Genomic DNA, 13,222 nt, shown 5'->3' with positions numbered 1-13,222 from the left:
GCATTCAAATTCTCAGCAAGTATTTTTATAATGCATAGAGTTCACAGTATCTTAATTAAATGAAATGATTCATGTATTCTACATTAAAAAATAAAGTAATAAATGACAGGAGGCATTTTCACAGATTCCAAAAGTGGTTTCTAAAAGGAAATCTATGTCCTCGTGCCTTATTCCTTTTGCCTTAATATCTTGGCATAAAAAAAAAAATGACAATAAAAGTCCCAAGTCTATAAAGGGTCTAAGATCAAATCAGAAACCTGGAAATGAAGTAGTTCCTGGAGAAGAGTAAGGTAAAAAGAAAGTGGAAATGCTATTTCACTCAGTCGTTTCATGTCGCCTTTAAAAGTAGAAGGGAGACAAGCTGAATGAACTGGTGAACAGGAACATGTGGAGAAAACAAATGCACTGGCAGTTTGTCTAGAAAAAAAATTCTGTTAAAGGTGATAAATAAAGCCAGCCACTCCAGCACCACTCCCATCTTTCCAGCCCATCCTATGAGAGGCATTTATCATTTTATAGCCCCTTCCATTTATCTATTCAAGAAACACTAAGCACTTGGTACAATACCAAACTAACATCCAAGTCTCATTTGAGTTCAATCCATTTCCTTTGCATTGTCTTTGCAATTCTCATCTTCCTAACTCTTTCATTATTAACCCTTCAAATCAGCACTTACCATCTTTAAATATCAAATTATGAAGAAACTTATATTGGTATCCAGCCAATTACCCACAGATCCCACTAAAAAGCCACACTCTTTACCTTTAAAATCCAAATAAATTCCAATGTTGACAAAGTCTAGGGAAACTTAAATATGTAAATATTAGGGGAATTTCTACATAATCTTCATTAAATTAAATAAATGCACTGGCATTAACTGACTGAAGAATATGGGTGTTACTGCATCTTATTTTGCATTTCCTTCCTTCACATGAAGGAAATAATTAAGGGTCTACTAGAATGTGAAAATTAGAGGCATTATATAAAACTATTTGTCAAAATTAGTGTACTTTTATTGAAGTAATGATCATACACTGCCTCAAATATATAATATAAGCAATTATCATTAACACCATTAAAAAGTAATGAAATAAAATTCTGAATTAATTATATGGTGTTAAAGAGGCAACCAAACCCACCTAGGGGGGATATTATCTAAAGCAGGGAAGAAAAGCAACAAATACCATGTAGAAATGTCACCCTGGAATGGACTCTGGTTCAGATAATATTAAACTAGTTAATAAATTAAGAATTGATACCCCCACCACTCACTAAACACATGAAATCTTTATTGGCCAATTTAAAGGAAAAGTAAAACCTATCATTGAAAAGTAAGCTGGGCATTAACTTCACATTTCTGAGGATGGGCAGAGTAGCAAAAATACAAGTATTTAATTCTAGGATGGGAAAATGGATTTCAAGAACAGTATCTACACTGGTCCCAAACTGAGGAGTTATAGATATAGTAGACAAACTGAAAACTAAAAAAGGGGGCTGAAAAAACTTGTCAGATACTTTCATATATCTCTATGTATATATGTATATATATGTGCATGTATGTATATGTACGTACGTATATAAATTTAATCTTTACAATCGTGTAGAGTGGGAACAGTTACTCCAGTACTACAGACACAAAGAGGATCACAAGAGTTAAGCATCTTGCCCAAGGTCACACAATTTGTCATATGGCAAATTTTGAAACCAAATGTGCTTGCTCTGAGGTGTTTACATAGTACCAAAACAGAATGAATCTGTTTCAGAGATCCATTTTGGTAAAAAAATTATTACCAGGGATACAAATAAAAAAGGAGGCCCTGGAATCCATTTCATGTGTAGGTGAAAATAAGAAATCTATTATGAAAATAAACTGAATTTTATCGTCGAAAACCTGTATATGCTATATCCCTCTTCAAGCGTAGGGAAAGAAAATGAGGTGGAAAAGACCTGAACTATATAATGGACAGACTGCCCACACCACCCCACACCAAAATAATCTTTTTACCCACCCACCCCTCGCTCCTCCATTAAACAGAACAGTGTATTTAGGGAATTGAGCCCTGCTCCAAAACTGGGGCTAACTGGTCTAAGAGCAACCACATCTTTGATAAGGAATCAACTGAGAAGGGCCAGTGGCCCATTTCTTCGCATCTCATTGGCCAGAAAAGTATTCTCGAAGAGATCAACAGGGAATCAGGATCTTTCTCCTTTATGACGCATGATGATCAGATATTTACTGAGCACTTATCATACGCCAGCACTATACTAAGCACCTATACCACTACTCTAGAGTATCTTTCTAATATGAGACATGAAAAATTAATCATCTCACTTTGACTGTATCCTATGACTTTACTGAATTCATTTATTACTTCTAGTAGTTTTCTGGTGGGGTTTTTAGGGTTTTCTACATTTCACTTTGATTGCACCTGGCAGCCAGCCTTAAGAATAAGCCAATACAGAACAGAGAAGAAAATGAATCCTTGATGAAACCCTGGACCAGCTCAATCAACCAATCCTAAAGGCTATACTTGACATTATACAAGCTACTTTCAGCTTCAGTTGGGAGTTTCTGAAGTTTCTGGTTATCTATACCAATAAATGAGCTTCTAGGAAACAGCTTCAGTAGTGGAAAAGTCATCAGAGGTTCCACATCTATCCATATGGAACTAAAGTACTAGCCAGTCCACTTTAGGAAAATTGGAGGCCACCTAGGGGGAGAGGGACATATCACTCCTTCTGATTCCTACCTTCATTTGCATTAAATGCTAAGCACTTAAGAGTACTATGCTGAAATACCTCCTCCCTGACTAAAAATGAGGATGCCTAAAATTCTCCTTTTGAAAACAGACAGGGAACACTGGAGAGAGAAGCCTTTAAAAAAGCTGATGTCAAAATGAGATAAAAATCAAAGGCAACCTTCTCATTATGGGGAAGAGAAAGAGCAAGGACTCCTAAAATTCTTTTCTCTGTTCACACAAATGAAATAAACATCAGGATGATTATCAAGTATTTTAACAAGACGACTATACTTAACTTAAAACAATTTTGCCGAAATTGCTAGAACTTGAAGGTTAGCCTTTATGCCTGAACAAACAAAAGTTGTACACAGGAAGTCTCTCTTGAAACTGAATAAGCAGGAACACTTTCAATTCACCATGGAACACTGGCCAACACCGCTCCCTCGAGTAAAAAGGATTTTAAGTATTGCCACTTTCGTGGAAACAAGAGCTCTGCATCCACAGAATTATGTAAGACACTACTGTACTGATGTCCAGAGACAGCCGAATTCTATAATGGGACATTATCTGATTATTTTTTTCTACTCAAATATATTTCCTGAGCAACATTTACCAAGCTGCTATCAAAAACATGTCTGCCACACGTAACAGTTATATTGTGACAATATAAAATGATCAAATACGTTTATTTTGTATTATCAGACATTTTAAGAATCTTTGTTAGCTAATATATACTGTGAATGTCCAAGAGGAGGTTAAAATATCCAAGGTGGAATATCTGAACTTATTTTCCATTTCAAACCCACTCACATCCCATAGTATACAGTTGACTCTTAAACACAGGTTTGAACTCCATGGACCCACTTAATATACAGGGTTTTTTGCATAAATGTATTTTCTCTTCCTTATGATTTTCTTAATAACATTTCCTTCTCTCTAGGAAAAAACTTCATTGTAAGATTAGTAGTTACACTGTTGAGTCCTTACACACAGATTTTCAACTGGGGGGTGAGGTTGGTGCCCATCACCCCCACGTGTTCAAGGGTCAATTGTTTGAGAAGCGCTGTTCTGTATTTGAGGAAATCTGGCAATTTCCAGGTATCCTTTACTCACCACACTACCTAATTTTACCTCGGTGCCAATTCCTCAAACTGCACTTACCTTTGACAACTGTGTAATCGAAATACTTCACAATCTACTTGTTTTAGTGTTTTTGGTTGTATATCACTCTTTCATATCATCAGCATTGTTCTTATTTATAAACTCATGAAAGATAGAAACAGTAGTTGCATAATTGTCTACTTTAAAACTCTAGAACAATTACATACAGTTTTTAAAAAACCTTCAGTAGTACCTTATTAGTGAATTCAAATTACAACCTACTGTAAAGTCTCTTTATCATTCTTTATCTCCCTCCCTGCCCTTCAGGATCAAGATAATCTGCAAGGGAGATATTTAGAACATGGCAACCATTATACTTTTAAATTCACAAGAACTTAAACTTTTTCCTAGAACTTCTAATCCTTCAAAAAGCAATGCTTTTGTTGCGCAGGAAAGCAGTATTTTTATGAAAAGCCCAGTAAGTTCTAAAGTGATGGCATAGACAGCACAAGAAACTTAATTAAAAAATTGAGAAATATCAAATTTCCACAGTAAGTAAAATATTTAACCAACAACATATTATCTTTTCCTAACAATGTTTATATTCACAAACCAGCAATTCAAATGACTTGCAGAGAATACTTTTTTAATAATTTAGATATGAGATGTGCCCTGCTGGTAGAGGTCGACAGATCTCTAGCGAGACCCGTGCAAACAAACAGGCCAGGATGGGATCACAGACACAGTACCACTAAGCAAGCTGGACCTGACCTCTATGCTGGCCAATCACTTATAGTGGACGGATTTAGATGTCCAAACTGAGATTGAAACCTTCAACTTTTCCTGATGACAGACTTCATTTAAAACTAAAGAAAAGTTTAATGGTATCATCAGCTACCTATGTCTTAGGCATAACTACTTTGTACCCTGAAACCCAACCTTGGGTATCTTCCAATTCATAGCTGATAAACAGTTCTTTCACCTAAATTTTCAAATTTTCTTATGAAGTGCCAATATAAATTCCAACATTTCTCAATGCTCTAATATTTAACAACCCATCCCCCCCAAAAATGCACAAAATGAAACATTGTATCTTGGAAAAAACCCAATAACCTACCTTTAAACTAGACTCATAGTCTGTATTCACTTTGAACATAAGCCCAAGTCGTAAATGAATTTCCTTGGCTCGACAAAAGCTGGGATCAACATAAAGCACCTCCTGAAATGCTTTAATTGCCCTGAAAGAATATAGACATAAGATATCTTAACTTTTTAACACTTGCATGAATTTTTGCTTGGTAGCACAGTAAAACTTACTTCTGCTTTACGCAACACAGTTTTAAAGAAAATGTGTTTTACGTGAATGTATTATTAAAAAAAAAAAGACTGGGAAGTGGCACCTGGGTCTTTTGTATAATTGAATGTGTATCACCTAATTTAATATAAAGGGAAAAGGAAAATCAGATGAATGTATAATCAATTATTCAAATAGTATTTTATGGCTTAATAAAATTCTCAGTTTAAATAACGGATTTCATTGTTTCTGGAATTTCCTAGGGGAAAGAAGGGTGGGGCAGATAGTTCTGTTTTTAAAGAGGAGAGATTAATCCTGTTTCTAGTCTATTCTGTAAGAATAAGTCTTCATTTAAAACTTTGTCATTCATATTTAGATTTACAATCCATATGTACCTTATTTTTTATATGGTGTGAGGTCAGAGTTCGTTTTTTCCATAGTCACTTTGTCCTAAACCAAATGTCCATATTTATGTAGATCTGTTTCTGGGTTCTCTATCATCTATCACTTTCCATTGATCTATCAGTCTATTTTTGCCCCAAATTCACAATTTAACTTTTATAAATGGTCTTGACTACCAGTAGAGCAAATACAAGCAGAAAGAGGGAACACTTTTCTCTGAATACATTTTTATACACCTTAATTTGATCACGTAACTATAATACCTACTAAAAAATAAGTTAAAATCATGACAAGGAAAAATGTCTACCTTGAATTTTGACAATTATAATAGCAGATATAATATGTTGAGCATCATTTTAAATCTCTCCACAGTATTTAGTCAAGACTTATCCCAAGTACCAACTAATATATTCTTTGCAAAGCTTTTTATCAACTATTCTCTGCCTCTACTTATCTTAAAGGCGGCTATTTAGAATCTTAGAAGATTCCAACAGGAAAGTCAATCTTTTATATAAAAAATTCAAAATATTATACCACAAAACAGAGCACAATACCCTCTATGTCTTTAAAGTAACTTTATTTTGATTCACGCATTATCTATTTCCCAAAAAAACTGTGTGGGGCTATGTACATGGTTATTATAAAATTAAGGGTTCTAAAGGGTAATGTTTATCATGAGGGGGTGGGGGCAACAGTTCTGGCATCAGATACTTTTATACCTGGTAAAATACTTACTTCCTGAAGAGGAGGTTGGGATCTATGTGTTAGATGGCTTTTTAAATGGGTGGGTGTGTATGTGTTTTATTATCTGATGTGTACAGGTAGAAGAAGGGAGTTAAAAGACCTGACAGAAAAGAATTGGTGTAAATTACCAATCTCATTCAAAGGCAGCTTTCTATTTCTCTCCGACTTCAAGATACTCATCTGCATAACTACTCATCTGCATGTTGTTAAGACATTCTCTTTGTACTTTTCTCAAAGCTTTCTAATAAGAGGAGGTGCAGTTCGGCCTCTATTATTCTCCTGATCATGACTAGTGCTACCACCTTCTAATAAAACGGGCAATTATTGGGGGGTAGGGGTCAGCATATAAAGGTTAAGAAGAGAACAACTGCAGCTGTAAATGAGGCCAAATAAAACATGATACAATTGGGAAAGGGTATGCAGGAGTTTGGGGGAAGCTTTTGGGCTAACAGCAATTTTTTATTTCTTGACCCAAATGATGGTTATGAATGTTTACTTTATAAATAACATGTTAAGATGTATACTTATTTTTTTAGTATGTTATGTTTAAGTATGTTATGTTTTATAATAAAAATTAAGAGTAATGCTTCATAAAATCCTAATGAACCTTAACTTATGAGATGGGTCAGACAACTCTCTTGTGGAATGGTCAAAACTAAGCAATGTCCACATGTGCCAATAAAAAACCCAGGCAGGACTGAGTCAAAGATATGAAAGAAAAAGAAAAGTCGAAGACAGCAAAGAAAAGAAATGGAGAAAAAAAGAAGTTAAGAAAAAAACTGTTCAAGGAAGGGCAAGTGAGAAAAGCAGTGAGGAGAACACAGAACATCTGCAGCAAGCCCTCGGGAGAAATTATCTCCTACTCTTACTTTCTGCTTCCAGCCTTTCCTCTGAATCCCTAAATTTGTAGAGGTGTTTTACTCCATAGGTGCCTTTGGTGCAGATATCGTATCCACTTAGTTCACAACGTCACATAAGTGCAAAGAAACATCGGTTTATTTTAAGAAGTTTTCTATGTATGTTAACACACTAGAAATTAAACACACACACACACACACACACACACACACACACACACACACACACACCATTAACCTATAAGCAAAAACACATGTTCCAACATACTACTCTCAGCTACCCTATATTTATTCTTTAAGGACTACTAAAAGTACCCCTGAGGGGCTCCTGGGTGGCACAGTTGGCTAAGTGTCCGACTCTTGATTTCAGCTCAGTTCATGATCTCAGGGTTGTGAGATCGAGCCCTGCATCAGGCACCACGCTCAGCTTGGAGTCTGCTTAAGACTCTCTCTTCTCGGGATGCCTAGGTGGCTCAGTCAGTTAAGCGTCTGCCTTTGGCTGGGGTCATGATCTTAGGGTCCTGGAATCGAGGAGCCCACATCAAGGGTCCCACATCAAGGAGCCCCCTTCTCCCTCTGCCTGCCATTCCCCCTACCTCCCTTGTGCTCTCACTGACAAATAAATAAAAACTGTATTTTTTTTAAAGATTTTTTTTATTTATTTGACAGAGTGAGAGACAGTCAGCGAGAGAGGGAACACAAGCAGGGGGAGTGAGAGAGGAAGAAGCAGGCTCCCAGGGCACCTGGGTGGCACAGTCATTAAGCATCTGCCTTCGGCTCAGGGCGTGATCCTGGCGTTCTGGGATCGAGCCCCACATCAGGCTCCTCCGCTGGGAGCCTGCTTCTTCCTCTCCCACTCCCCCTGCTTGTGTTCTCTCTCTCTTGCTGGCTGTCTGTCTCTGTCAAATAAATAAATAAAATCTTTAAAAAAAAAAAAAAAAAAAAAAAGCAGCAGCAGGCTCCCAGCGGAGGAGCCTGATGTGGCGCTCGATCCCAGAACGCTGGGATCACGCCCTGAGCCGAAGGCAGACGCTTAACGACAGAGCCACCCAGGTGCCCCAAAAATAAAACCTTAAAAAAAAAAACTCTCTCTTCTCCTTTTTCCTCTGCTGGCGCGCACGCGCACGGTCTCTCTCTCTCTCAAATAAATAAATAAATAAATAAATAAATAAATCTTAAAAAAAAAAAAAAAAAACAGTGCCCATGAGATGGTATAGCCAGTATATATCGAATCATCAAGTTCTTCTCCTAGTTGTTTCAAAGTTTTCCTCAAATTCAATACCTTGCAGACCCAATCTTCAATATCTCATTACTAGATTATTGAAACAGGCTCTTTAAAGACACCCTGGCTCAGCTCTGGCTTACCTATGCTTCCTCAACCATATGCCTCCTGTAATTGCCTACTAACCATGTTACTCCAAGTCAAATCTCCATGTAGCATTTAAGGTCTGTGAGCAGTACCTAGTACCTATTCAACTCTATTCCCAGTTATGACCCAACACTGTTCTTCCTCAGCTGTGACCTGGCTTATTTCAGGAATTTTTTTGTACAAATACTGGCCCTCTTGACTTCACTGCTTCTGAGCCTCAAGATGGTCTCCTGATCTGAAATATTTTCATTCTTCTATTTCACCCTAAATCCACTATTACCTAAAAGACTGACCACCCAAACTCAACACCAACTATGTTTTGCTAAGTGTTAACCAGCAATTAGGTCCACTTTATTATTAAATCATTTTATTCTCTATGTAGTGGTATACTATCTCCAGTTTTTCCAAGTGGCCTATTCCTTGAGGTCCATGCTCCTCTTTTATCTTTAATTGTTTAAATAATACAGAAAACAGTTAAGTTTAATAGATGTTTACTAAAGCCATCACTTTTATAGTTGGCTGACTGGGTTTCTCGTGGGGGCAGGAGACAGAAATGCTCCACAGTCTATTTACTGAGCTCCTCTCATCTAACAAAATTATTTAGGTTCATTTTCATTTCCTTTTCCAAGTTTTTTACCCATCTTTCCTGTGTGCTTCCTCAGTTTTTTCCCCACCTTAGGGGAAAAAAGGAAAAAGGGTGTGTGTGTGTGTGTGTGTGTGTGTGTGTGTATAACAGGTGAGTGTGTGGAGGAAACTGTATCATTCAGACTACATTCTCATTCTGGTCATCATTTTACCACACCTCACCAAACTGCATGTAGCCAGAGCATGATCTCTGCCACCACAAACTAGACTAAAAACACCAACGCATATAAATTTTGCTGACCTCAGTATTCTGATGACAGAATTTTAGAACATGAGAAATGGCTACCCAGAACTATAAAGTAGTTTCATGATACAATGCCTGGAAAGGTTTATACTTTTCAAATATTACAGCATATTCTCTAGCAATAATTTTGGTGATATAAAAGACTACATCTTTTAGATTTTGAGAAAAAATGCCAATGATAATTATGCACAGCAATATGCACTTTGTTTTTGTTTCTACAAAGTCATTAAAAACAAAAAACTTCCGCAGGACTTTACCAAACTTAGTAAAAATAATGATATTAACTAAATGTCCCTAGTACAGTTTCAGTACATTTGGAAAGAGACATAATAAAACTTTTAACTGTTCTAAGGCTAATAAAGCTGAGTCTGGAGATTTCCCTCAGGGATATCTGAAGGGATAAATGGTTTAATACCACACCATTTCATACTAATAAAAGGGAGAATATTCTAACTCTAAATCAGTAATAACATGTATACACAGAACACATAAATACTTTCACACACAGATATTATGAAATGTAGAAGTTCCTTTTAAAATGAGACAAATGAAAGATTTGATGAAGTAATCAAAGAAACAGGCAAGGTGGGATTTTAAAAGGTGGGGATGGTAAGAGAAGGCATACCAAACACAGTAAATGGCACAAAGTTACATAGGTAAAAAATGCTCAATACGTTTCCAGGAAAATGTTAATACTGTGTGACTGACACAAAGAATATATTTAGGGGAACAGTAGGCTTGAAGGATCATTTGAGGCTGAACCAGAGAGGACCTTAAATGTGAGGCTAAGTTAGAAATATCACACAAGAGTTCTTCACATTGTCATTTGCTAATGTGTTACTTCGTGGCTTTTTTTGCTCTTTAGCCAGTCTTCATTTCATCATCCCAGACAGTGGGAAACATTTTTTCCTTCCCCTCTTGCAAAGATTTATGTTTTTATCCATAATTTCCCTGAAGCTTAATTAGTCCAAACCCTTCCAAATTCTCTCTGGCAATTTATGTGTCACTGGTAAGCATAACTTTACCAGAACTGCCTTAGTTAAATGCTAGTTTTGTCAAAACAGAAGTGTACATAATAAACAACACATGTTAACATGAACTGTTTCATTTTAATGGGACTATACTTACGGTTTTCATCTAAGAGCATTACTTTGTATTATGATAGCTCAAAAACATTTATTAAATATTAAGTTTTTGCCAGACTCCATGCTAGACAAGCCTCAGGATCAACGGAGTATCACAAAGATATTAGGTTTATTTGCACCCAAAGTGGTCACCACAATGGAGAACAGATATTCCTACACTTCTAAGAACATTTGTGATTGGTACAGTGCTTAAGGAATTAATCCTAAAAAAAACTTCACTTGTAATGTGTTAATACTTCTTTGTTTCTAATCTCACCTCCACCTCATTCAACCCTTTTTAATGTCAACAATAATCACTTTATTTCCTTACCAGTCCTATCAATTAGATTTGGGAGCTTAATTTCCAAAATCCTTTGCCTTTAGCACAGAATTATGTATCTCTTAGATGTGCCACCGTAAGCCACTTCTGATATTGATCAACGGGAATACAAAAGGTTGCAGGCTAGAAAGAGAGGATTTTAAGACTTTTCTGATGGATATATTTAAAAGTATGGCTGTAAGCTGTAATAATTTATTACTGTATGTATTTCAATTCCTCTCACCCAAGGACACAGGTTTCTCACTATAAGGCAAGAAGAAACTCAATTCAAGGTACCCCGAGCAATGTGCCCCCCTTCAAGAGCAAGAACAAGTGAAGGCATGGGCATGCATTCATGCACCTGTACAAGAATGGCTTTATAAAGACCGGTTCCAGCTTTCTGATGTTTCTATTTTTACTTTGTGCTTCTATGTCTTTCCCCTTCTGGACATCTCTTTAAACTATGGTCCCACAATACAGAGTAGGATCAATAGTAAAACTGAATAACCAACCTAAGTCCAATAAGGATGTTACAGTTGCTCTACAACTTTCTGACATGGGCTCCTCTAAGAAGGGAATGCAACTGAAAACCAGAAAAACCGACCAAATAACAACTGATCTAGAAGCTAACCAATAAAATCAACTCCAAAAGAAACAATGGGCAGAATATGGCAAGAAACAAGGCAAACAAGTTAACAGATGAAACTATACTTAATAAAATTGTTCTCAATTATATTAAGTCACCATCACCAAACCCCACACACACTGGCCGCATACATTATCACCAAATGCTATTATGCTTATTAAACTAGCAAACACCAACAGACACCATTACCAAGTATCAAATTTTACTTAAATTACAAATATACTGAAGATAAAACATTCTGAGACATCCTAGACGGATCCTTAGAGCTGACAATACAAAAAAGGGCATAACACGCCCTTCTCTAGAAACATTTTTTCAACATATCCCAAATTTTCATGTAAATAATTTCAGGGAACAGAAAAATGCCTGATCCCAGAAATTAACAGCTACTTACAAATAAAACCAAATAAAACACAAACACAGTCCCTAACCTAAGGAAGTTCCTAACACTTAAGGCTGTATTCTGAAACTCACCAGGCAACTACTTCATGCTTTCTAAATTCTGCAGCTGTTCAAGAAAGAGCAAGGTAAGTTAAAGGATGGGACACACGCATTTGTGAAAAAAACATGTGACCAGCAAGAGAGAAAACACACAGCTAGGATGGATTCAGACAGGGTGTGAAATATGTCATTTTAGGAAGCAGCCAGAATTAAAACTTAAGACGTGAGAAAATGGTGGTGACCAGGACAGGATCGACAGACCAGAGGGCACTTGTTAATTCAGACACTGCATTGTCCTTTTATCATTCAGTTTCATTTCTTAGGTCCACTGAAGGATACAGAAATCATACATAGATAAGGAATCACATGATATAATGTTCCACAGCTACAAGTCTCCTAAGTTGACATGGTCACGTATTTATAAAAGTAACCCAATTTTGAACTGATGATGGTTTTACTTCATTACTGATTTTACGTCTGTATCTTCAATCTACAGGGAGCTCACACGTTATCACAAGTAGGTGAAAAACGGCTGGTGTGTGGTATACATGTCCATTACTAAACTGTAGAGTTCCTTGCCTCAGGTTTCACCTAAATTACTTCTGGCTAGCCATAAAGAATGTACCAATGTGCCCAGGAGAACAATTGCGAAAACTGATAAAAAAAAATAATAATAACTACCTGTCAATCTCAAACCTGGGGACGGAGTACAATAGAAAAAACATCAGACTGGGCAATCTGAGCATTATAACCTCTCTTCTGCCACTAAACAGTTACATAATATTCAGTTACACACACACCTTGCTGTCATCATCTATAAAATTAAGGGAATAAAGTAACTTATCTCTAAGACCACTTCTGGTTCTAAAAGTTTAGAATTGTGTATTCTATGAATAGGATCTTCAAGAAACTAAGACTATTTTAAAACAGTCCTAATCTATCCTTGGTTTTAAATATGAAGTATTGGACATGAGGTTAGGAGGCTTAAGTTCAGGATTGCTGTACAGTAATGGACAATTTAAGAGAAAAAAATTACAAAGCTTCCTTATAAAGATCAATTAAAGTTTTGTGAAGTTTACAAACAATATGAGTGATCTGAATGATTAAAATACTCTATATATACACACGGGTATTCTCCAACAACGCAGTGCTTCCACAGATGATCAAAACCCAAAAGCACCAAAAGCAAAGAGGAAAGAAAAAGCATATAGAAAAATCATCCATGTCTACAGTTTCATCTTTAGGGTAACCGTACTGAATCACTGCCAATACATATTTAAAAGCTCTGTAATAAA

The 13,222-nt window shown here is 36.4% G+C and overlaps 1 protein-coding gene across 12 annotated transcripts in view; it reads right to left on the bottom strand.

Moving 5' to 3' along the window:
* Positions 1-13,222, bottom strand: part of KDM6A (lysine demethylase 6A) — a 200,846-nt gene that overhangs the window by 89,948 nt on the left and 97,676 nt on the right. For all 12 annotated transcript variants that reach the window (XR_008958921.1, XR_008958922.1, XM_026513341.3 and 9 more), the window contains one exon: positions 4,960-5,080. Coding sequence is in view for 10 of the 12 variants with exons in the window: in XM_026513341.3 (XP_026369126.1) it covers positions 4,960-5,080 (121 nt within the window). In the remaining 2 variants the exon portion in view is untranslated. The remainder of the gene's footprint in view (positions 1-4,959; positions 5,081-13,222) is intronic.

This window comes from Ursus arctos, chromosome X, assembly GCF_023065955.2.
Source record: "Ursus arctos isolate Adak ecotype North America chromosome X, UrsArc2.0, whole genome shotgun sequence".
NCBI lineage: Eukaryota > Metazoa > Chordata > Mammalia > Carnivora > Ursidae > Ursus > Ursus arctos.
The sequence above is the reverse complement of the archived record's forward strand: the minus strand, read 5'-3'. Positions and strand labels throughout refer to the sequence as shown.